The 27,259-nt window shown below is 41.8% G+C and overlaps 1 protein-coding gene across 11 annotated transcripts in view; it reads right to left on the bottom strand.

Moving 5' to 3' along the window:
* Positions 1 to 27,259, bottom strand: part of osbpl8 (oxysterol binding protein-like 8) — a 140,720-nt gene that overhangs the window by 83,456 nt on the left and 30,005 nt on the right. For all 11 annotated transcript variants that reach the window (XM_034673248.1, XM_034673253.1, XM_034673251.1 and 8 more), the window contains one exon: positions 21,961 to 22,058. In XM_034673248.1, the coding sequence (XP_034529139.1) occupies positions 21,961 to 22,005 (45 nt within the window). In that variant the 5' untranslated portion in view covers positions 22,006 to 22,058. The remainder of the gene's footprint in view (positions 1 to 21,960; positions 22,059 to 27,259) is intronic.

The following is a 27,259-nucleotide window of genomic DNA, read 5'->3' on the forward strand; positions in this document are numbered from 1 at the left end:
CCTGTTTGCTAACGGCTCCACTTTAGAGGTTATGTCTCAGAAGCAGCCCAGCTTCAAACAAATTGATCTCTATCCAGGGAGGGATTTATCTAGAATTTAACATTTGTGTCAAAGTGAAAACTGTGATCAGATTGGTGTTGGTATACTCAGATTCTAAGTCAGACAGATTGGTGTTGGTATACTCAGATTCTAAGTCAGACAGATTGGTGTTGGTATACTCAGATTCTAAGTCAGACAGATTGGTGTTGGTATACTCAGATTCCAAGTCAGACAGGGTGAGACAAGACCCCGATGCAGAGGGGTGTTGTCTCACCCTGGAGGGGTTATTTTTCCCATAACAACCTGCTAACCATACATTATCCCGCTTATTACCTGGTTACTAACTTAAAATACAAACACGTTGTTAAAAACATTGATTAAAGATTATTTTATTGATTTAAATGATTTATGTTTACAGTTTTTAAAAATAGTCCCACTGATTCCTCGTCAGTTATCGTTCCACGGTGATGGATTCTTCTCTGCCTGTTGCGGTGGATTGAACATGAAACTGTCCTCATTCAGCTCTCCTTCTTCTCTGAGCTCTGCGGTTCACACACCTTTAAAAAGAAACTAATGTCACAACTTTGAACCCTGATGCTATCATCACCACCGCTCATGGGTTAAGTATCTTTGTAGAGATCACTAACCTAAAGTTTCTCTCACCTGCTCCACTCGAAGATCATATTGATAGACAGGATCCAATATGTAAACGTCCGTAGTCTGCCGATTTAGTATGCTATCGTAAGCTAATGTTTTAGCCACATTGTTTACCAATATGATGCTAACGGAAGCTAAGGGTTTTACCTAACGGTCTGTGGCAACAAGCAGAAGCTAAATGTGTCTGAACTCTTTTCCGCAGATTGATATGACGTGACGTGTGATTAGTTTGCCTCTGGTGTTGCTCATGTTAGTGAAGGTTAATAACCGTTGTCAAGGGGTTTGGACCAATCAGAATCAAGCATCTTACACAACTGTAAGAGCAGTAAGAAAGCCGGGTAATAAGTTAAGATAATGAAAATGTAGGTCTTTTTAAGGAAAATTATTGTCAATCGCAATTAATTTCAATAGTTAATCCAGATTGATCACACTTTTAAAGGCAGGTTTAAAATTCCAAAGTCTTCTTTTGCTTACTAAGGGTCATTCAAGGTCACTTCATTTTAAGCATCAAGAATAATTTTGTTCAGTGTTGAAAGTGACTGTTAAAACCAGTACAACCTTTAGATAATTAGACTACTTTATACTCTGAAGGTGTTCTCGTTCTCTACAACAGTAGTTGCTGACGTACATTTAATTTGAGTATTTAACCTTTCGCCCTTATAAGAGTGGAAGATGACAGAAATTAAATCTTTGTCCTTGTATGGTCTGACAGGAAATCCATACACAGATAATTTTCTGCAGCAGGCACACTCTGACACTTACTGCAAACAGGAGCCTCCCTATGGATGTCTATTTTTCAGCCTTTACATGGCCAACATAAACCCTAATGATGTCATGTGAAGCTGACAGGGGAGGAAGTGGAGGAGAAAGAGATGCCTGTTGGTTTTTCACTGTATGGGAGTTTTTACAACTGAGTCTTTTGACAGTGTTTTATCTTTAATGAGGAAGTAAAGAGAAGGGTCTTGTTATACTCAACGCTCGGCCTCACACAGGATTCTTTTCATTTGGCTGCAGTGTTTCAGCATGTCAGTCTTCCAAACAGAGGAGGTGGGGGGTAGCTGGGTGGGTCCATGAACCCCCACAGACAGTGGAGTATTAGTTTCACTGCTGCTGGGGGGCCTGGTGGTCAAATACCACATGCAAGGGACAGGTTACATGTTCTTTAGAGGACAGGTGGTAGCCATGTTTACTGTCCAGTACTTCACCTACAAAACATTCAAGTCAGAAAGCTCCACTGAGGAACTTCTGGTTTGCGTTGATTTTGGCGCCCCCTGTGGACAAAACTATGTGTGACTAAAAGTCTCATCGTGCTTTCTTTAAACCGTCAAACACGTCAGTCATTATCCATCTTTGTCATGAAAAATTCAGAATACTGTTCTCTCTGTAGCACACTATAAAACAAGACTGATGGAAATGATCAGTCTTGTTGATGATGATGGTTTTCTAGCTCATAAAGAGGCTTCCTTATTGATTTCAGTCTAAAAGCTTTAAATAAGTCTCATTGGCTGTTAAATATAAAACATATTCTCCTCTTTTCTTCTTCTTCAGTTCCTCATCTGACTCCTACAGTCTGCCCACATGCATCTCCTGGAAAACAACCACATGTTTCAAATGATGATCAGAGTTTGCAGTATCACAAGCTGTTGGCTGAACATTAGAGAACACCCAGCTGACTGCTTAATTAGCTTTACGAGTCACGTCACTGTTGTATTTAACTTGACAGTGAAATCTGATGACGAATTCTTTTACACGCTAATGAGCCGAAGATAGAGACATCTTAGCTAAAGACCCTAAAGACCCACTGAAAAGATGCAAGAATGACAATTACTGTTCAAATAAAACTGTTTTATACATCTAACTGGCATTAATTACCTGGTCCAACTGTTTTAGAAATGGAGACCATATGACCAATCAGAAATACAGGAATCTTATCTCATTCAAATCAGTGCTGGAGAAATTGTGGTGCAAAATTGGGCCACCAAACACACATATTCTGGACATGTTCCATAATAAAATGATTGTGGGATGGCGTTTTCAAGAAGCTTATAGCTGGGGTTGGTAGTCAGATTGAGATACACTTTTTGTTATACTGGTTAAAATGTTCTTCATGTCCTGATGGCAATCAACACATAATGTGTTCTTAAAAAAGAGTGAAAAAAAGCCTCTATCTACAGCCGGAGTAAACCTGGGAAAACACCAACCAATCCCTGTCATCAGGAGCCAAATGATGAAACCAATCAGATCCCGTCCTGCCGTTCTGCCCGCCTCCTGCGCGTTTCATGTTTGTTTGTGTTTTTAACTTTCACTATGATAATGTTTTAGATGGAGTCCTGGGGAATGCTACATTCAAATTCATGCAAGTTTTCAGTGACTACCAACCCTAGCTTTAAAGAAGTGTTCAACCAAGATTTCCGAAAGGATCAGAAGGTGGCATTACTGGGTGTAACACCACAGGGAATTGAAGGAAGAGGCAAAAAGTACCTGCTACAAATACTGTTTACATCAGCAGTCAAATGGATCACTATTAAGTGGTTACAACCTGAGCCCTCGTCACTCAGTTTGTGGATTGAGAAGGTTTCTGAAATCTATTTGATGGAAAAGATAAAATACTCTGTGAGACTGCAAAGGGATGTGTTTGTTGGAAGGTGGAGCCCTGCCTTGATTGTGTCAGTGAAGTAAAGTGCCCTCTTTAGTTTCATTTATTTATCCGCTTATTTTAATTTTTAATTCTATTTTTCTCTTCCATCCCTTTTCTATTATTTATATATGTATATTTACTCTTATTTGTTAATTCATTCATTTAAAGGTTTGTCTTTTGTTTATTGTTACATTATATTTTATGAAACCATATAGCAACAGATACAGTAAAGATGTTTCAGTGACTGTTTAAGTTGCCTAAACCAAAATAAAACTAAGTTTAAAAAAAAAAGAAATACAGGAATCTTACCCAAAAGCAAGCTGACGTCCTTGACATAAATTTCTCTCTCTGTAATATGCCGTACAGAACACCAGAGAAACACAGATTCATGACATAAACCTGTGATTCTTGTTATTTTAATGAAAATAACTTTTCAAAAACTGTCTGAACATTGCACACCAGGGACTAGTTCGAGACTCGAGTTGTAAAGTTGGCAGTCCCACCAGGCTCTGCACGACGCTATTTACAATTATGCAGCTTATGACTGATGGTATAAATCCACTTACTTCATGCAGCAGCTCTACTCTCTTCAGTCATAGCACCATGTAACAGTGCAATAGGCAGAGTCAGAATGAGCACAGCCTTTATTAGAGTACAATACACAGAGGCACAGAGGCAGTACAGTATGCAATCTGTCCCAGTCCCAGTGTGGTGATAAGAGACTCAAACCTCAAACTGCAGCAGAGGATCTGCTCATCAGTGAGGAGAAGGATTCACTGGCTGATCACAGCTGGATCTCTTTCATGTTTGTGGATTCAGACAGCTGAATGTTCCAGCAGGAGCTTCAAACTGTGAGTACGGTGCGTCATTACATTCTTCCAACAAGTTGAGAAGGTGTCTGCAGAATTCTTATTCATCCCGGCAAGTGGAAATCATTAATGCAACACACAACCTGTAGCATGGGCTTCATGCTGCAGGAGAAATACAATCAAGAAATCAATTAAATGAATCTTCAATTCAAAGCGTCTCACTAAAGAAGTATTATAAAGTTTGATGGGGACCTCTGAGTCAAGGTCTACTTAAAAAACAGCTCAACAGCTCAATAGGTCTGATCCTCCTGAAGGCTGTTTCTTTAGTGTGACAACAAACACTCAGTGTTTTTCAAAGCTGGATAAAGATAATAATGTTCTTGTGCCAAAGCCTGAAAGTTTGAAAATAGAGAAGTTATCATAGAAAAGGCAGCAGGTATTGGAAAGACAGGCTTATATCAACAGATCTACTTTGATAAAAACAACTCTTAAACTAACATAAGTACACAGGAGATGAGACATTAATTGCACATTAGAGTTGTTAAAGCTACACTCTCTGACAGAATGATCATAGAACAGATACCGACTGTTAACTGCTAATATACACTACCAGTCAAAAGTTTGGAAACACCTTTTCATTCAAGGGTTTGTATTTATTTCAATTACTTGAAACACTGTGGATTAATACCAGAGACATCAAAACTATGAAAGATCATATATGGAATTATTGAATGTACAAAAAAGTGTTAAACAAAGCAGAGTATGTTTTAGATTTTAGATTCTGTAAAGTAGCCCCCTTTTTCCTTCATGACAGCTTTGCACACTCTTGGTATTCTCTCGGTCTGCTTCATGAAGTGGTCTCCTGGAATGGTTTCTAATTAACATGAGCCTTGTCAAGAGGTCATTTGTAGAATGACTTGCCTTCTTAATGTGTTTGAGACCATCAGTTGTGTTGCTCAGAGGTAGGGTTAGTACACAGTGGATAGCCCTATTTGACTACTGTTGTAATCCAGATTATGGCAAAACCAGATTATTTCATAGTTTTGATGTCTTCAGTGTTAATCTACAATGTTGAAAATAAATAAAAACCAGTGAATGAGAAGGTGTGTCCAAACTTTTGACTGGTAGTGTACATTTACTTTGCATAAATACCAAATGCAACCACTTGTTATGATTTATAGTGACATTAGGGTTTTGCAACTAAACTAAGAGTTTGAATATGTATTCTGCAGAAACCGACAACATTACCACACACATCAGACTGCATTAAGAATGAGAATAAATGTGATTCAGAGGTCATTATTAATTCAAACGATCACACATGAGTGCATTTTTCGTCTGCTGTCTAAAACCATCTCAGTGCATGTTTAAAAACAGTCCCCTGTCCTGTTGTAGGAAGCAGCATCAAGTTCAAATCCAGACTCCACCAGCTGTTCAGTGAATGAACACAGACCTCAGCTCGTACTATCAATCTGATTACAGAGTCCAGCCCAGCTGCCTGCTGCACTGCTGTGCTGACGCCAAGTTTCCTGCCTCTTCTGCGGGGACAAAATGAAAAACACAAACACAACCAGTCCTGCAAAACTGTTCTTACATAACCGATCCCCTGCAACAGATAATTGGTTCCTTATTCAGCGAGCCACGCACATTGTCAGACATCTAGGTCACAAATAAATATATTTAGTGATGTTTTTAAAGTCTTATTAGAGAATCCCTCCAAAAGCATTACTGCAAACATGACTTGGGTTTTAACTGGACGTGAAAGTGTTGCCTTAAAGAGCGATCACTTGTATGTAATGTACTGGATGTTACTCAGTCCCCTGTTGAAGGTAACCGGAGCCGTACCTCCCCTCACTGTTATTGGCTTCAATTACTTCCATGTTTTGGACATCAACACGCAGTCAGGCGAGCGCAGATGCATCTCTCTTAAAAAAGACTCTCAAGCAATGATCAATACGGAACTGTTAAAAACTATGCTGATGCCAATTTTGCAGAAAAGGTTCAATCGATAAATGCACTGTATAGTGACATTTCGGCTGGAATTAAATAGTCCTTTGCTGCATGGATAAGGAAACAGTTAAGTGCCAATAAGGTTGTGCAGAGGTGCTCAGAAAGCTGCTCTCTAAAGGGGGGACTATATTCATCTGTTCTGGCAGTGCAGATACATTTCTGGTTTTTGGTCCTGCATAACTAAAGAGCTTAGTGGTATTTTCAAATTCAAACTCAAAAAAGATTCTCTTCCTACTTAGCCTGCCTTCTAAGGATGTGTCTCTTTGCTATCTTAAATTTAAACTGTTGGATAAATTACTGCTCTTGGAAAGAAATGTGTTTTGTTAAAATGGGTTCAAGATACAACTCCCACTGTTACTCTGTGGTACAAGGAGATATGTATTGTACTTCCTCACGAGAGGATCAGCGCTGTTCTAAAAGGTGATGAACAGTTGTTTCTGAAAGTCTGGAAACCACTCATGGACTATCTTTCTATTGAGACTTTTCATTTGTTTGCAAAAGGATTTTCTTACTTGACTTGAAAATCATCTGGTCCCAACACTAACAATGGACACTTTCACTTCCAATAAGGCTAAACCTGTATAGAGTCAGATTGATGAATTATGCAGTTTATATGATTTAAAGCTGCTGTCAGTAGTCACAGAGTAAACATCTGTTCTGAGAGAGGGACTTCGAATGTCAACACTATCCCCCCCAACACAGATCGGCGTGTGCAGTCATGATGGTGCTGGACTCATAATCAATCAGAGGACATAGTAGGGGCCGCCCCTTAACCAATCAGGACAGAGGATTGAAGATTAGCTATGATTGGTCCATCATAACGGGAACAAGGAGTCTGAAATTACTTCACTTACAGATGAGTACCGATGGGTATTATGACATTTTCTCCAAAACCAGAAGAAAAAAAGTAACATTTTTTACACCATTCCTACCAACAGCAGCTTTAACCTCAGGGTGTTGTAATTTCATTTAATTCTTACCTAAATTGTTTTTACTGATGTGTTTTTGCCGTTGTCTTACTGTCTGGATGCCTATCTCCTTGTAGTATTGTAATATTTGATTTTTGTCCCTTTAACTGTTCGTTACTGTCTGTTATTGTCACTGTTCTTCTTGGCTGAAAATTTGAATCAAACTGTTCTACAGAAAAAAAGAAAGCTGCTTTCTTAATCAGATATCTCTGTTTAAGAATAAGTCACATCAGTAAACACTGTCAACCAACTGTGCCACAAGCCAGCATCTGCTCAGCTGTGTTATTTGTATTTTGCTTCATGTGCTACAGACAGTGCTAAGAGTATAGTAACTACTGAGGCAGCTTCAAATTCTGTGCAATAACACTGTTTCAGAATGAACCTGCATGGTGTTTTTGCACAGAAAGGTCTGTTAAAAATCACCTTCTGAAAACAGAAGTGTCATTTTAACACTATATCTAGTTCAGGATCTTTGAAGCAACATACACTGTGCTTTGCAAATGCCTCCAACTTCCTAATAGACTCAGTATGATCTGTGTTAACGACATGTAACCCTTGAGCAAAGCATGGTAGTGAGTGCTGCCCCCCCCCCCCCCCAATTCAACAAACAACACAGAAGACTGAAGCTAACTGTAAAACAACACTTACTTCACAGCAACATGCTATTTTTAATATTTCCACATCTTATTGCACAACTAAATCCTTCAAAAGTGACAGCACACCTTCTGATCAAACTGAGTCTGACGTTCAGCCTAATCCACCAACTCCTGCTTCCTGTTTTCACACTGAACAGCGTTAAGGTTCACCTACAGAAGGAGAGGAAATGCGTACCGTGTGTCAGTCAGTCGAGGGAGGTGAGCTCGTCGCTGCTGCTGCTGCTGCCGATGCTTGATCTGAATAAAACCTGGTACGACAAGCCACCGAGCTCAGCCCATCTCACCAGCACTCACAGACACACACACTGAACACTGAAGGGAGGAGACAAGGCAGAGGGAACAAGCATGCACGAGAACTCAACCTCCCTCTCAGTCCCTCTCTCTCTCTCTGGTAAATACTCTTTTCCTGCACTTCTCTCTCATTACTCAGAGCCTTCACTCGTTTCCTTGTTGTCCCGCTCTGTAAATTTGTAACATCCCTGGCATTTGTTTACTCTTCCTCAGCGATCATCCTCCTTCAAAGCATTTCTCTCTTTCTATCTCCAGAATGATCCATATCTTCCCCTCTTGTCCTTTATCTACTTTCCTAGGTTTTTAATCCCCTTATCAACATTTTGACCACAAACCAACTCCTCAAAAGGATGTTTTCAGACAAACATCATGTGACACACCAACCAGCAGCCACAGCCACACAGCCACTGAAAAAGGAAGTGTGCTGTCGCTCTTTATAAAGGGCTGAATCTAGTGTAGCCCTGCACTTATTAGTGCAACTCAGAGCTCTGAGAACACCCTCGAGCACAGCCACCAAGCACACTGCTCCTCCTCATGCTCTTGTTGACTGAGGCCCCTGTGCACCAATAAACTAAAGAGCCACACTGACCGCCATCATGGAAAATCCCCCCAGAGTACGACGCATGCACGACGCTGCTGCCCTGCAGCCTTGTTATGGGGCCGCTGATGCAAGCTTTAAAGCACTGTCCTGTGCCTCTGTTTCCATTAACCTGCTGAACAGTCTCATTAAACAGCAGCCACCTGAAGCCAGTGTGCAGCGCCATCTGTAACATAAGGGCGTGCATATTTAAGAGTTTATCTTTGATATTAATGTATTTATCATTTGAACTGTAGGGCACTAATGGTCTACAAGTGTCAACATATGTTGGGTTATTGTGGCCTCATTTCTTTGAGTATTCTCAAATGCTTTCTACTCCTAAAACTCTACAGGCTGAGATAAAGGGGATGCGATTGATGAGAGTGTCAAGCAGTAACCTCTAGTCTCAAAATATGAAGCCCATGCAGAAGTGTTATAAACTGCAGTTCATCGAGCGTCCACTTGAGGCTGGCTGCAGAAACATCAGAAACCACATACACACCAATTCAAAGAAGACAATCTTTGCAGCATTAATAAACATGTTTACAGCCTGGTTCAAAAACAGCTTGGCTCTACATAGCTCATTTCTCTGTCATCACACACTGTACAAGGAGGTGATTTTTTTTTCCAATGCGACGGTTACGAAGATTTTAAGATTACGAGTTATGCTCAAATAAGGACATGACTGACTTGACTGACAGGTGGGAACACATAGCTGTTGGCTAGGAGGCTCAAACCCCACCTCTTTACCTCACACTAAGTTTGGTTGAGTTCCACATTTCCAATATGGCTGCCGCCACCGATTGGCTTCAAAACAGCGCTCAGGAACAGATGGGTGACGTCACAGATACTACGACCATTATTTATACAGTCTCTGGCTTATACGCAAAAGCAAAAAACTAGACATGGTCTTGCACAATGAACAGAATGTAGAAACACTAATAAGGTATTTCTTCACACTCCTTATATCACTTTTCTCTATGCACATGAAATGCTCTAATTTTATTAAAAAAGTGCATTGATAGTTTCATCAAAATGTAATTATTTGGGGGCGGTAGTGGCCTACTGGTCCAAGCGTCCCACATACAGAGGCTATAGTCCTTGTTGCAGAGATGTCAGCAAAAGATAACAGGAAGTCTTAAATTTCAGCTGCAATAAGACTGAGGGCTCTGGGAAAAAGGATGTTTGCTGATGGTCCAGCATCCGGTGCAGGTAGTTTGGTTAACAGAAGCTGCTCTAAGACTTGGTACCACATGACCTCACTCTGCTGTAGCCCCCATCAAATTTCTAAGCTAGCTTCTTGACTTACTTATTTGAATCTTGCTGAGTGTTGTTGGCAGAGCACTCTGCTGTTTCTTCAGATGTGTGACTTGTCAACAGTTTGTTGTCTTTCTGGCGAGTCACTGCAGAGCCTCCATCTGCTCCCACATATTTGTTTGTTTGTGAGAAGACAATGTCAGCTGCCAGGTAAACTTTTGAGGATAAGTTTTAGGTCATCAGTTGTGACTACGGACTATTTCCTGGAGTTTAGCAGTCAGGCATGAGGATGCCATGCAACCAGTTCTCACAGAGCAAACTGAGATTACTGTGGATTAAATATAGAGTAAAAAGGGTGCCACAAAATCACTGACCTTAACTCATGGGCTCTATCCTCTTTTTGGTTCTGCTTTGGTCTCCACCATCTTAAAATATTTGCTGCCACTTGCTCCACTATGTTTGCTAGCTTGTTGCCAGCTTTATTCATCTGGTGTTTTGTGCTAAGCAGGAAGTGAACAGTGGACTTTTCAGAGCATTTCAAACTGAAGGAGCTGTCTGAGAGGTAAACATTAGAGCTGAGGCTGTAAACAAAAACAACTGTCGAGCTGCAGAGTTGGAGGACACAGAGTTAAAATGTCCAAAAGTATTGCTGATTTTACATTTATTTTATTTCTCTAAAAAGTAATTTCAGGTTCATCACAACCAAGGGAGAGGTTCCGGTGGCTGGTGGTGAGGCTTTCAGCAGTGTGACTGCCCCCTGGTGGCTGGCTGCAGTATAGGTAAAAAAATCCGTCTCCCCCATTCATTTGAATGGGGGAGCAGTCAAACTTTAAAAAATAAATACACGTCGCAAGAATGTTTGTCACATTCGTACGTATGCTGTGGTGATATGTAGTTAGTATTTGAGTGTTTTGTGTTCCAGGCCTCTTTTTTCTGAAAACTTTCTTTTTCGTTAGTTAGTTACGTCTTATGACGTTACGCTGTAGGGCGGAGCTTATTACAGTGGCTTCACAGGCTCTGGCTGCACAATGGCGGCGCCCAGGAGCGGGATTTTTTGGCTTCAGAACCGTACAACCGGAAGAGGCGGAGCAACGCTGTCCATTTTTATTTACAGTCTATGATCACAACTAGTTGATTAACTAGTAAATAAACCTCCCCCTTTTTTTATTATCAATATAGCTTAGCTAGCTTTGCCTTTTGTTATCAGGTATTATATTTGCATATATTTGGTATGCTAAAACTTATCATATTGGCAATATGCATGAGATGGATCTGTGGGGGGGGGGGAGTGGTCTTGTGGCAGGATTTTCCTTGTTTGGAATGTACGCTATGAAACAGTGGCAATATTTATTTTATATATTTTATTTATTTTATTTTATTTTTCTTTCTTCTGTTCTCTTTCTAATGTAAATTTCTTTATATTATCCACTCTTAATGTACTATTTAAAATGTATAATGTGATACGAAGGCAAGATGTATGTTTGATTTACTTCTCTTCTGTTTGTGGAAAAATTAAAAACAATAAAACTCTGTTTAAAAAAAAACAAGTTGTAAATAAAAGGTGATAAATAAACCATCTGTGAAGCTTACTTTCCTCTGCGCTTTATTTAGATGTAAAACCAAAAGAAGAGAACCAGAAATGTTACTTAATTTCATCATTGAATAATAAAATAATAGTTATTATTGCTTTTTATGACTCTAAACTTACTTTCCATATATGAAATTGTATTGATACCTAAGCATACATATGTATCCACGTGCCAGTTCTTATAGAACATGGCTTACAAGCAACAAAGGGAGCTGCTCATCGAAACACAAAGCCTCTTTCACGTACGCACGCCTGATATTTTATAGACATTTTCAGGAGCTCTGCCCTCAAATCTTTCTGAAGTTGCTTGTTCACAGACGTGCGACCCTCACAAAGTCAAGTCTGTTCAATCAGATAAGGGGGGTTGTGGGCAGGTGGCGAGAGGTGAGGCAGGTCATGTCATCAAAAGCACTCTATGAAATCCACAGTGTAATGTTTACAACAGATGAAGCAACACCTACACTATGACGACAGCACTTACATTTATATCAAAGCTATGTATGGATGTGCTGACGTCTTCACTGCTCTTGTTTTGAAATAAATTCTCCTTCTTCGACCTCAAGTGTTTGTATTCATCCTGCTACATGCCCCCCAGGTTTGCACAAGACTTATAATATACAGCACACGTCATCACTCCCACGAGCTCGCTGTGAATTTAATGCAGTGAAAATATTTCTTGTTGTGCTCTCGCATCATCTCACCACGACTCCTCGCGGGAATTCTTCAAGAAGGCCAGCGGGGAATATCGTAGTAAACACAGCTTAAGTGTTAAAAGACATCTATAGCAAGCAAGTGTGCACAACCCAACACAGAGTATGAAACAAACAGTGACTCACTTCTGACGTAACAGATGAAAACATTTTTGAAGAAGAAGAAGTTGTACTAAAGCTTTGATTCCCACAGAAGTGAAGTGATGCACTTGAAAATAGAACCTCATTCCCTCTCCTGATTGGGTATTCTTTTTAAAAGAGGCTACAATGGAGCCCTTGTGAGGAGACACACTGCAGCTAGTTTGCTGAGAGACATGGCCATGATCCACATCATGGGGTTAGATTCAATGAAAATATTTGTATGCATTTTGAAGTCATGGAGACAGAGGGAGGAAAACATCCCCAGTTAGATTGACTCTCAGAGCTGAATCGAGCTCACTGCGTTCAACACTTCCAGAAATGTAAAGCTTGTTTGTGATGGAAGACCGAACATTTTAATTAGGTTACAGATCTGTTGCGGGCTCAAAGTCCTGCTGAGGGTGATTTAGTGTGACTTTATTTGTTTTCTAAAAGAGGAAGATGAACAAAGCACCCATCAGTAATTTTGTTTAACATGACATATCATTATAAAATACTCCAGCTCAGTCTGCATGAAGGGGACAGATCTCAAAACGGACTTCGAAGCCCCTTATTAGTTACTAACTTTAAATGCCAAGACAGAAACATTAAAGCCTCTGGACACATCAATGGAAAATATAAAATTCATGTAGAATATAAAAATGTAATGTGTAATCAAGCTTCAACAAAAATCTGAGTGAAAATAAACATCCACAACTCTAAAAAAAACTCTGTTCAAAACCATCTTATTTTACAGGTCAGAGCATTTCTCAGGACTGTGTGGGCGTGGCCTAACTCTTTAATTGACAGGTCAAGAGAGAGTTCACAGCCTGCATGTTTGAGCCGTCTGACTCTGAATCTGAAGACATAAAAACTCCAGAATCTGAAAATTATTCATTTCAAATGGTCTCTGAGTGCTGAGTCACAAAATATTTCAGAATCAGGACTTCTATCATTTATTAGTTTTATCACTCCGTAGTATCCGGGGCATCAGGACCATGGGACACCTGGAGGAGAGGAGGCTGAAGTGTGGTATGTGCACGCAGAGGAGCTCGGCTCCGGATGTCAGACGAAGCTGTTTGTCTAAACTCTGAGCTGTTTGGGGAAAATTAGTGAACCAGTCCTGAGGAAAGTAAGTGGACCGGTCCTAGGGAAAGCTAGTGAACCAGTCCTGGGAAGAGCTAGTGACCCGGTCCTAGGAATAGTTAGTGAATGGGTCCTGGGGAAAGTTAGTGAACCGGTCCTGGGGAAAGTTATTGAACCGGTCCTGGGGAAAGTTAGTGAACCGGTCCTGGGGAAAGTTATTGAACCGGTCCTGGGGAATGTTAGTGAACCGGTCCTGGGGAAAGTTATTGAACCGGTCCTAGGAATAGTTAGTGAACCGGTCCTGTGGAAAGTTAGTGAACCGGTCCTGGGGAAAGTTAGTGAACCGGTCCTGGGGAACGTTAGTGAACCGGTCCTGGGGAAAGTTAGTGAACTGGTCCTGAGGAAAGTTAGTGAACCTGTCCTGGGGAAAGTTAGTGGAGCATATGCGGGACTGTTTTAGCCACTCGGCCACGGCTCAACTCAACCGCGTCCAAAAGTTTCCCCAAATCCACCGCAGTTAGAAAATAGAAGAATGACATCAAGCTGTCATCTTCAGCGCTGGATGTGCAGACAGGAACACATGAGCACAGCGGTGCAAAGAGCAGAGAGACAGCTAAACAGACAGATTACAGGCAGCTAAGACAACACTGAGGGGAGCTGGCTGAGACATCAGTAGATGGTCTGAGCAGGAGCAGAGTAGTTTCTTTGAACATGTGTGCGCATGACTCAGTGTTTCATTTCTGATTGGTTAGATATTTATTTCGCCATTAATATCCAAGTTAACCCCGCCTCTTTATCCTAGCATTAGAACGGTATCAAAAACTTGACTGATAATACTTCAAAAATGGATTCAAGTTCAGTTCCAATATTTTATATAATAGTATGTAAATGTGACTGTAAATATCATAGGTAGAACATTTTTGTTGATTTAGGTTACCAGAGGCCAAATACATCTCACATATTTTCATTTATAAGGCTCCTAAAGTATTCAACATTCTGCATATTATTAAAAGATGTAATAGGGAGCAGCCTTGCATAACACAGGAACATCTTGCACAAGACGACATGTATATTGTGCCACACATGAGTGCTACCATTCTTCCCTTTCTTCATACTAAACCGGCAGACACAACACACACATCAGCCCGTGAGCTGAAACACAATATATCACCCTCCTCCAGCAAAGGGAACTGGACACTCAGAGGGATGTGTGTGCACGCGGGGCAGTTAGTGTGCACGGATCGATTCACACAGAAACAACAGAGCTAAATTTGTTTCCTATAGGGTCCTGTGGTAAAAAGCATTAGTTTAATTGCAGCATCTTTAGTGGGAACACACACACTAACAAATATCCAATCTACGTGATGCTAGCAGCACCTGCCTTCTTCATTCCCCGAGTTAATAAATCCATACGTAATCACAGCCTACCCACTTCCCCATCCTGAGTGGAAAGACTGATTAAATCTGTCAGGTGAGGACATATCAAACATTTTTTACTCCACAGCTTACTTAAATCCTGAAAACTCAAATCTGCAACCTCCCACATATCATCTGAAATTCTGTTTATACACAGATTTGCAGTTTTCCTGCATTTCAGGCCAGGCGAAAGCCATAAAGGGTAAGCTTGCTTTTCCTGTTTACTTTAACTTTAGTGGTGAGGCAGCCTCTCATCAGCCCGGGCTGTCAGCTCCGCTCTGTCAACAGCACCCCAAGTCTGTCCACTGACATACGGGAGCTGATGCAGCTTCCTTTTCTCACTCCCAAAGAGCAGCCGGAAGCCAATTTTCACCTTCTTGCAGCCTCCTGCAGCTTGTTCCTGTCACATTATCCGGCACTTTTAGGTCTAAGTAACGAGAACCTGTACATCTCTCTGCCAGTCACAAATTATTTTTAAAACAGCAGAATAAAAATAATCAACACTGGCGATTAAAGTCGCATGTGGATTTCTATTCTAGGACTGTTCCTCCGCTTAGCTGTATTCAAATATGAAGGCCTCATTGTCGCTCCCCATCACATTTTACTACATCTAACATTAATAGTACAACATCAGGTTGAGGTGTTACAGTCAAAAAGGTAAGGCTTTGTCCTACTTTGAATCACTCGGATGAATTGAGAGAAGAGACAAAAGCTTGGACACAACAGGCAGTCTGAATGGAGCGTTATGAAACGCACTACATGCTGAATTTAAAGTGACGGGTGTGGTCAGCACCACATCAAAGCTAGCCACAGCTTGTTAAATAGCTTCAATAGGAATGTGTGGGCATCCAGCATCCCACAGGAAGTTACAAGGGCATGCCAATCCTGTCGGTGTTGTCAGAAGCAAGTTTAATCAGAGCAAATTAGAAACAGAGATCTATTTTTACAAGCTCATTCTGATTTAGTGGTTAGGAGAAATTCACCCTGATGATTGTTAAAGTGGTGAGAACGTATGGACACTTTGGAAAAGGGGAGTTGTATAAAGGATGCAACTAACAATCTATTATGTATACTCAGGTAATTTTCCAATTAACATAGGGGTGTAATGATTCATCTACTACATCGATGTATCGATTTATATTCCTATGATCCAACTTCATCGATCTGTGCTCAGCAAGTTGGCCTTCTGGACGACACATATCGATCTAACATCGCTTTAAAAGGTAATAAATCGACTGTATCCATACATATGAGATCAGCTGTTAGCAGCTGTAGCATGTCGATGCTAAACGATGCTAGGCCCGATGTTCCCTGCGAGCTGAGGAGAAGGAGGCAAGGATGACGTGCTGGTATTGAGGTGCAAGCTAAAAAAGATGGCATCGACCTGTCCTTCCACCCACCGTTATGTGGAATATAAGATCTATCTATGATATGGTGGACGAGCTAACCCAGCACCAGAGTAGCATCATGCTAACAGAGCTAACACCGGACATGAACGCCACATTGGAAGGATTTCACCTGCTGCGGGCGGACAGGATACAGGAGAGCGGGACTGAACTAACTGGGGAAGAAGGCCAGCTCAGTCCTGGACCCTGTGGAGGTGGTGGCTGACAGGAGGATTATGGCCAATCTGTCGTATCTGATGGACATTTCTTTTCTATATATATTCTTGTTGAAATTCTTGTACTGTACACCTTCATTTGCTGCTGTAACTCCATGAATTTCCCCGTTGTGGGACGAATAAAGGAGTAACTTATTTTGTCTTATCTTATCTTATCTATTCTTAAATTAACAACAATAATGAAAACAGTGGCTGGAATGTCTTCTGGTGTAATCTGAGGTCACAGGTGCTGTCTCTTCTCTGATTCTAATGCGACTCTGAAGCTCCGAGCACGGCTAAAGAAGTCAGTAAATGCTGCTGCTCTTTGAAGACCCTGAATTCATGACCAGACATATCTAATATATAGAAATCTATAACAGTGTAGACTTTCATACTGATGATTCATCATGCTGTTCAGGTCCTTCCGACTCGCATGAAAAGAGCCCATTAAGGGGATACACTGTTTGTCGATTTCTATTATAAGAGTCATGCAGGCCTCCAGATATCAATAGAGGTGTTTTATATTCAGTAAACTAGAAATACACAGTGAGGCAAAAGTTTTCTACTTTTTGGCATATTAATAAATACTTTGAAAGGTGGGTTCGTAGTCGTTTATTTAGAGTCAGTGTAAGGCTGCTGTGCAGGTACTGTACTGCTCTATAAGAGGATAGTGAGAAAGGAAAAACGGCAAAATATCCTGAAAAGCTGAAAAAAAAAAGGCTGGAGACGTTAAAACCAAGCAAACGTCACTGTACCAGGACGATGCCATTCTGTTAGACTACTCCACTTTAAAGGGGTGGGACAAAATATCTCTAACCTCTCCTAACTTGTTCCATTCAATGATCACTAAGTATCAATATTTTAATTCAAAATAATTTGATGCCCTGAACAGATTTCCTCTGACAAGTTGTTCCTGTTCAAGGTCACAGAACAGAGATCTCCTCTGACTGTACAGGAGGATCAATTAGGAATCTCTCAATCCAAAAGCTCCTGTCGTGTGAAGCCAGAGATATCCTGACTTGCATTCAGCACAACAAGTTGTATACAGCTGGCAGCTGTAGAGCTCTCCTGGATCAGATGTGGATGAGTGGCCTTGCCAAAGGGCATATCACAGTGGATGAAAGTTTTCTCATTTATTTCAGCCGATCAAATTATCCCCGTCTGTGTTCTCCTGTCCACAGATCCTTTTCTCCACCTTAAGCCCATTGTTCCAGAGCAGAAAGGCTGTGTATGTACCTTTCGTTGCAGCATATTCTACACAGCAGGTCACCAGTGCTTTCATTATAGTATGTGCAATTGCAACGACAGCCGGCTGAATGGTGGTGGGTGTCTGACACAGGAGGGGGGCAGCTGGGCTAACGTAAAACCTTCCTGAAGCATCTCCTCGCTGTGAGGACGTCGGAGCGAGGGGAGAAGAGCCTTCCTGTCCACTAACAGAGCATTTCAGCAAATGGCAGGATACGCCAGCAATACAATGCATCCAGCAGGCCACGTCTCACACCACCTCGACACGGCAGTCGCTGAAAATGTATGATCAATAGATAACACACTGCTCCTGAGTCGTCTTCAGGAAGCTTTGATGCTACACTGCAGCAATCAACACCTTCAACTAATTGAATCTGGAAGAAAGCGTTCCCAGGAAACAGTAAATACAATGATGTGGCTTTCAAACCATCAGCACTTTAATTATTCAGACACTGAAATAGACTGGAGAGAAGGCGGGCTAAGAAATGAGCTTGCTCTACGAACAGTTATCAAGTGTCATTAAGACTCACTCCCACTCGAGCAGGACTCAAAGAAGTAAGAAAAGGCTTTTAGCTCGGCACACACACCGTCCCATTATATGTCACTTTGTGTGGCGGCCTGTGGGAGAGATGGCCAGCGTTGTTATCACCCCGGTTATCTGCAATTATAATTGCCCTCCGCCTCAATGCAAAAATGGCTACAGGGGATTATGATGAAGGTGAAATGAAAGGGCAGAATCACAATCCTGGGAGCAGAGAGGAGGGAAAGTGGTATTTAATGTGTGGGTGTGTGAATGTGTGTGTGATGACTGAAGGTACCAATGGTTCCTCTGCTGTCAGATTCATGTGTGCAGAAGCTCCTGTGTTAGATCAAGAGTCAGGATCTGGTTTTGATGCCTCTTGCTCTGAAGTGGCTGCATTGAAATTTTCAATTGAACAGTTCATCACAACAGTGGGCGTTGTCGCTCAACTATAAAGTGAGTTATCCTTATACTTGAGTCCAGCTCAGTAAGATGAAAACATGGTGACGAACACAAAGTTATCTGACAGCTGAGGCGGAGTTATGATGCCTTTTTAAAGGAAACGGTCATAAATAAAACCAAGACATTGAACAACTGTCACAACCCCAAAATATCGTTTTACCAAGTGTAATTAAATAAAGTTGGCAAGGACAAAAAGATCATGTTATAACGCACATGTGAGTAAAAGACTGCCATCATTAAATACAGAGAAGATTTGTTCTTAAAGGGAGAGTTGTCTTACATTCAGGTTGATGGTAGGGATGGACAATGATTTTCGAATATTTGTTCACTTTGTAAAAATCAAAGAGTTACTTTGAATATTTTCTCATGTTAAGAGTAAAAGTTTTCATCGTTTTTACAGTGCCTGGTTGTAATACGCAAGCGTGTCGGACACGGCCCTGGTGGTGAGGCTTTCAGCAGTGCGACTGCCCCCTGGTGGCTGGCTGCAGTATAGGTCAAAAAATCCGTCTCCCCCATTCATTTGAATGGGGGAGCAGTCAAAGTTTAAAAAATGAATATACGTTGTACGAATGTTTCTCACATCCGTATGTTGTGTTGATATGTAGTTATTATTTGACTGTTTTGTGTTCAAGGCCTCTTTTTTCTGAAAACTTTCTTTTTGGTTAGTTATTAGAGGTTAAAAATTGGGGTTTTACTTCCGGGTTTCCTTTGATTCACAGCCGCCGTGGAGTGAAACTTCAAAGGACACACAGCATCTTGTGACATCACGCTGTAGGGCGGAGCTTATTACAGTGGCTTCACAGGCTCTGGCTGCACAATGGTGGCGCCCAGGAGAGGGATTTTTTGGCTTCAGAACTGTACAACGGGAAGAGGCGGAGCAACGCTGTCCATTTTTATTTATAGTCTATGGTAATATGGTATTCCCACCAGACGGTGGCTACAGAGCGTCTTAAAGCTGTTTGCTAACCGCATTAAAGCTGGGGTTGGTAATCAGATTTAGATACACTTTTTGTTATACTGGTTAAAATGATCTTTATGTCCTGATGGCAATCAATACATAATGTGTTCTTAAAAAAGATTGAAAAAAAGCCGCTATCTACAGCCGGAGTAAACCTGGGAAAACACCACCCAATCATCGTTTTTGGGGCCCAAAATTTTAAACCATTCAAATCCTGTCCTGCCGTTCTGCCCGCCTCCTGCGCGTACATTTCCCCGGCGTGTACTCCTCGTCCCCGTCCCCTGACTCTACTGACTGCCCCTCTTGCTCGACCTTGGGCCTGTCCCCTCTGACCCGATGAGGTGCTTTGCTCAGGACTGTAGTCCGGATCAGAGTCTAAAAAGCTCTCACCACGGGGGCTCTGACAAGCAAAAGAATGAATGACATTTAGTAAATCCTAATCCTACAGAAAATGTATACGTATTGTAGCATCAGTCCGGACGCTGTAGGGATGACGAGCTGATTCGTGAACAAGTTGATCTTTAATAACCGGTCACTGTCGGTCGTGATCACACCAACCAACAAAACAACAATCAATGTTGAATGAATGAATGAAAAACTTCTCCTCTTGTCTCTCCTCTCTCCAGCTCGCACACTCTACACCTCTCCTGATGCCTTCACTGACTGTCAACACTGTAGGAATTAAGAACATCTACACTGAACACGTTTAACAAACAGTAGAGCTGTTACAGTATTATATGTGTTATAACTTAACTCCTGATATCGTGTCACCAGTACAACTGGATAATGCAAGCATGACAGTTGTGAGTACTAACAGCAGCCATGTTTGTTTGTGTTTTTAACTTTCACTATGATAATGTTTTGGTGAGGACCGGTTTTGAATCAGTCACGATCATATGGTCATGAATCAGCAGCGCTCGTGCATTTGAGCGGGGGGGGCGTCATTTTGGAGGAGCTCCAAGGGGAGGGGGGGAGGGGTTAGACGGAGTCCTGAGGAAATGCTACATTCAAATTCATGCTAGTTTTCCGAGACTACCAACCCCAGCTTTAAGTAACACAAGAAGAAGAAGAATACTAACTGCATTAGCAGAAGAAGACACGCCGTGTCACAGAAACACAGACATAGAGATCGAGACAGACGCCGTCACTGCCTGCTACTAGCAGCACCTCGTCCTGCTGCTGGTTAAAGAGACTGCCACACAAACGGGCTGTTAACAGGACAGGTGTGTGTGTGTGTGTGTGTGTGTGTGTGTGTGTGTGTGTGTGTGTGTGGGGGGGGTATTTGAATAATCGTCAAATAGATGCCAATGATTATCTAATGGTATTTTGGCTTGAAATGCCCATCCCTAGTGGACATGCGGACATATTTAATCAATTTAAATGTGACAATTTAATTTCAAAAGGTGGTTAAAACATGTTTTTATTTCAAAGGTTTGTGAAATGTGTTCTTCAAGGGAGAGTTGTCTTACATTCAGGTTGATACAGTAAGTGGTTGAGCCTCCCCACAGTCCCCTCCCTGTTCACTGTCAGTGACATTTGCTGTGTCATGTTTGGTGAACCTTCTGGCTTTTAGCAATGCTCATGTCGTTGAACGTCACTATTTCACTAAAAACTCATCAACATATCCAGCATGCTTGTTTTTGTCTAGGTTTGAACACAACTGGCTGAAACAGCTTAGATGATCTGATCTGTATGACCGCTTCGATAGAACGTGAGCTCGGCTCAGTTCTACCAACCCTCACAGTTTTGTCCTTTTCCTCTCAGCCGTCTGTTTCATCAAGATACCCGCTTCTCGGAAAGAGGATGTAGCAAAAGCACCACTGTGTATGACCTTTAATTGTCTGCAGCCAAAGTGACACTTGCTGTCTTTTCTATCTACTGACACTCTCACACACTTTGACACACACACCCCGACACAACTTTAATTACAGGTAGCAGAGTGCAGTGTCTGCCACAGAGAGCCTGACAACTTTAGCACCTTTAGCTAATGATTAGGGTTCAGAGAGTGTATTCCTAGAGAGACATCCTGTCACTGAAACAGAAGCTCTTTCCAACTTAAGACTTTACATGAGGGGAGACCAATTATTAGGGATAATTATGGGTGTTAAAGAGGAAAGGAGACAGGGTGGATCTTAAAGGAGGGCAGTGATTAGTTTAGGGACAGTCTATTCAGACTTTCATTCTAAAATGCTTGATTGTGTTCATCAGTCCTCATGTTTGAAAATAACGTATTAACAGCAGTGTAGGTAAGATCTAAAACCCCTTTGGTTTATTTTGTACATGCATGCCAGTTTCCATTTAGGAAAAGTAGGTTACACTTTTGTTTGGGAATGAAAACCTCTTGCTTGTTACTCACCAAAATTTTCTCGGGCTCCTGCTGGGACTCAGAAGAGGACTCCATGGTCGTGTTAATCCAGGGTCAGGCCTGTCAGTGATGCTATGATGACTGCATATCTGTTGGGAAAGGAAAAAAGAGGATTGTGTTACCTAGTGGAGCCAACAAACGTCTGTTTGATTTTCTCTCAGGTAGAGATTCTACATTCAGCGTTCAGGGTGGTGTTTTAAGCTTAAATGATGTTGTTGATGAGGTGTTGGGCACAACAGGGACGCTCAGCCGGGGGCTGCAAACGTGCGCCAGGTCTCTGCAAGCTCGTTTTAGGGGGAGCAATACACAGCAGCTGCCACCAACATCACTGGCACGAAGGATTAGGACGTTTTTACACAACATGCAGAGAGATTTCCCAGCCTGGCAAAGCTGGCACGCCATGTCTCTGCATACCAGCAACAGCGCTACTTTCTGAATGTGTGTTTTCTGCCACCCGACTGATTATGACCCGCATACGCTCCTGACCAACACCTTTGTACCTTGTATGCTGAATTTTCTCAATAAGAACAAGATGGCAGAAAACTGATCACTATAAGTCTGAAATGGGTTTTTGCTCAGTTCTTTTGTTGAAACAAATCCACATCCAGTAGTTTGAGCCTCATTCTATACGACTGTATCTGCAGAGATTATTTTTATGAGCTCTGCATGTTGATATCCAGAGTGTTAAGCAATTTGTAAGACTAAATGTTCTGTAGCTTTGCAAAACTATCTGTTATAAGTATTATGTTGCTGCTGAAGATATAACAGGGTTCCCATACGTCCTGGAAAACCTGGAAAACCTGGAGAACAGTTGACCAGTTTTCCAGTACTGGAAAACACCTGGAAAAAGGGAGAAAAAGTAAAATGTCCTGGAAAATCACATATAGTCCTGGAAAATTATTCCAACATGGCTGCGTGCGACCTGACCCTATTAACAAAACACATCCCCGTTCATTGAAAGTTGAGTTCACACTGTGCTGGAAAAGACAGAGACACTGTGCAACTTTTTCCCCATCTTTTCTCCTTCACTTCATAATCATGCATTCACAGAAAACGGGGGTATATTGTTTATGTTTTATGGTACATTAACCTTGTAGAGTGCTCTTCTGATTCAAAGAGTCTTATATTTAAGTTATAGTGTGACCAGTGGAGTCGGGCAGAGAGCTTGGGGGTCTGTGCCTCACAACTTTCTCTGCAGGCTGAGAGCTCAAGTACCTTACTCTAGCTCAGTTGTTCTCAAAGTGTGGTCCTGGGACCCCTGGGGGTCCGCCTACCATAGCATGGGGTCCATGAAATAATTTGAATACATTTCTAATAAATTATAAAATTGTGCTGTGTCATTACAAAACAACATATACACCAATAATGATGATTAGGGTTAAGGTTCGGGTTAGGGTAAGGATTAGGGTTAGGATTAGGGTTAGGATTAGGGTTAGGGTTGTGATTAGGGTTAAGGTTAGGGTTAGGGTTAGGGTTGGGATTAGGGTTAGGGTTAGGGTTAGGATTAGGGTTAGGATTAGGGTTAGGATTAGGGTTAGGGTTAGAATCAGGGTTAACCAGAACCGAACCAAAACCAAACCCGAACCGAACCAAAACCGAACCCGAACCGAACCAAAACCGAACCGAACCAAAACCGAACCGAACCAAAACCGAACCAGAATCGAACCAGGACCAGAACAGAACCGAACAAGAACTGAACCAGAACCGTGCCAGAACCGGACCAGAACCAAGCCAGAACCGAACCAGAACCGTACCGAACCAGAACCGAACTCAAGCAAACAGAACCAGAACCAAACTCAAGCAAACAGAACCAGAACCAAACTCAAGCAAACAGAACCAGAACCAAACTCAAGCAAACAGAACCAGAGCCAAACTCAAGCAAACCCAACCATGAACCGAACCAGACCCCGACCAGAACCGAACCAGAACCGTACCGAAGCTGAACCAGAACCGAACCAAAGCCGAACTGAACCAGAACCGAACCAAAACCGAACCGAACCAGAACCGAACAAGAACCGAACAAGAACCGAACCGAACCAGAACCAAACTCAAGCAAACAGAACCAGAACCAGAACCAAACTCAAGCAAACAGAACCAGAACCAAACTCAAGCAAACAGAACTAGAACCAAACTCAAGCAAACAGAACCAAAACCAAACTCCTGCAAACATAACCAGAACTAAACTGGAGCAAACATTATTAATGTCCTCAGGTTGGCATTGAGAAAAATCAGATGCCTCAGCTTGGATTAGCTGATCTGATTTCTCCTCTGAGTGAGTATTTGCCCGGTCTTCAAGAAGACTCTCTCTGAAGGAACAGATGAAGCCAGGATAAACAGCCTCCCCTCCATCACCTGTATCCTATATCCTCACATGTGATTGGCCGCATGGCCGCCATGCTGACCAATCAAAACAAAGTTCTGCTGTGAGCTCCCCAGGAACCCCTGCTCTAGCTGGTAGGAGTGCAAACTCCCAATAGTGAAAACAAACAACAAAAAGAGCAACACAGCTGCACAGAAACATTTTTAAGTAAGTAAGAGATGATTTCATTGATAGCCATAGACTACATGTCTTTCAATGTAGACTTCCACTGAGAGGAACACATTAGACTATTTAGGAACTAAATTAGGAACTAAATTTAGACTGTCATACCAGCTTGATCATCAATGAAAATGTCCTGGAAATGTCCTGGAAAATGATCTCTGGGAAAGAGCGGGAACCCTGTATAAGATTAGAGGTGCATTTCAAACAGACGTTCTGGGGTTATTTAGTCCCAAGAACTACTTTCACCGGAACTAAAAGGTTCCTTTGCCCCCATTGTTGTCTGTGTTTCGACCACGGGCTGAAGTCCCGGGTAGATTGTGCAAATCAGGCCAGTGACGTATGGAGGAGAAAAAAAAGGAAATGCACTACACCACTAAATTTAGACCCTGTGTCCACCGCACGTAGTTCAGGGGTAAAGTTTCTGTGGTTGAAAAACGCCTTTAGGGTGAAACTGCATTTGGTATGATCTTTGTCATAAGAGTAAAAAATAAGTAATCAATAATTGGTCGTTAACATTTCAAAAGATCATTCATGGAGAATACTTTGAGTGTTGCATCCTTAATGTGTATTCTCTGTCACAGCAGGCAATTCTTTGTGTCAAAAAAAGCACCTCTGTCTGAAGCAGGCTTCTTTTTTGCCACATTTCTCATCATGCAACACTCCAGCAGCAGCGTGAAGAGGCACCGAGGATTTATTTTGGGCTCGGTGCAAAATAACATTCAGCTTTGGGCCAAACTGCTGTGCTTGTCACTGTCACCTTTACCAAACAGTCACCTCGTACTGAATAAACGGCTTGGTGAAAACACCACAACCGTCACACCTTACATGTGCAGAGCTGTGCAAAAACAGAGGCTGAATCAATACTGCTGGTTCTCAAGCAACCCACGATCGAATGGGCCAGCAGCCTCTGCCAACGTGATGAAGCCTCCCCTGTATTCAGAGCTGGACACTCTGTGGACACATCGACACACAATGTGTTTGAATTCAGAGTTCTTTTAAAAGCATTCATTTCTCCGCCTTGGAACAGCACTGACTTTTTCTAAGTGCCCTTTAACCTCATGTGGGACGGCTAGTTAGCAAGAATGGATTTATTTGCAATATGATGCCTACACATGCATCACATTAGCATACAGGAGCACATAGAGGGAGTGTGCAGCAGAATCCGGCTCACCGTTCCTCACTGCCTTTACTGAAGAGGTGCGGCAGCTCCAGGCCTTTGATAAACAGCCGGTTTCTCTTGCACTCTGAGGAGGGTGGTGAAGCAGCCAGCCTGTCAGCGTCTTCCCCCAGTGACTACTGAAAATTTCATTTCTTCAATTCCTCTTTTTCTGTTGCTTGTAGCTTGTTGTCCCTATAGACGCATTGGAGCATGACACTGTTTTTAACCTTTATCTATCCAGAGACAGTTTCTGCCGGATGCTGATTGGCCGCTCCACTGACCTGCTGAGGATTTACTCAAGGGTACCAAAGTCAGGATACCTGTTCCAGGGTGCCTTTAAGAAATACTGTATGACTCTGGAGAGGTTTCACATTAAGTTCAGAGTGAGTACGTCCTTGACTCAGCTGGTGAATAAATCTTTATCCCCCTAAATCAGATTTAACACACTCATTATAAATAAACTAGAAACTAATGACTTCACTCTGCAGATCAAAAGAAGACGCTGTTTCTAAAGAGCACGACGGATCAAATCAGGAGTGCGACATGTGCATTTGAAGCACAAGTTAGAGATACAAAGAGTTACTGATAAGGCTTTGCTTTTCATGACAGGAAATGCCTCTGCTGACTCCATACCCAGCAAACACTATACAGAATCTAATATTTCAATTTAGAGTCAAATTATGAGCTTTAGAGTCCTTTTTATGAGTAAAACACCAACATGACTTTAGTCAGTGTCACAGTGAGGACACTTTCTCATTATTATAATAATATCAAAACTTGTGACATCATGAGGTGGTGGTCCCTCCTGCTCCTGGCCCTTTAGTGCATGTCACTCCAGCCCTTTCTATCTGCATTGCACAGCTGAATAAAGGCCATGAACATAGAGAAAGATGCCATAATATCAGTTTAAAGTATCATCAATACTAAATGCATTTCAGCCAGAAGGTGAATTATGTTTTTGCAGTCCTTTACCAGAGTTTAAAATTAGATGTCAAGTAACTTGGATTCTGCAGAATAGAGCGATCAAGTGACACCAACAATAAAAAAAGGAATAAAATTGCAGAACTACTCCTGTTTGTTTTTCATGTGACATCCATAAAGTGCGGTTTGTCTGCCGTCTTGCTGACCCAGGTGAATACAACAATCTTCAGCATCTTCTGTCATTGTTCTGTTAGTCACTCTATCCAAGTATAAACCAAAAGACAAAAATCAAAACTTGGAATTTTCCAATTTCTGTCAAATTTGTTGTCTAAGTCGCACTTTTAATACCTTTTTTATCTTCTGTCAGCATTAAATGCAGAGAGAAGTACTCTATTTAGTTAAGGTACTTCATCCAGAAGATCGCGACCATGTGCAAAGGAAGGCAGTGGAGAAGTCTAACGTTGCCCCTTTTTAACCTTTTTTTCATAACGGCCCAATTCCACCAGATCCATGTCCAGTCCATCTACGATCCATCACAGCACCTGAGCTGAGAGGTGTTATCACCAGATCGTATTTCACTTAACTACAACAACAAACCGTCATGATGAGTGGAGCCAGGTCTGGAGTCAACAGGTCGGGGGTTTTCAGAGGACCAGAAAGACAACATG

This window comes from Notolabrus celidotus, chromosome 21 (assembly GCF_009762535.1).
Source record: "Notolabrus celidotus isolate fNotCel1 chromosome 21, fNotCel1.pri, whole genome shotgun sequence".
NCBI classification, from domain to species: domain Eukaryota; kingdom Metazoa; phylum Chordata; class Actinopteri; order Labriformes; family Labridae; genus Notolabrus; species Notolabrus celidotus.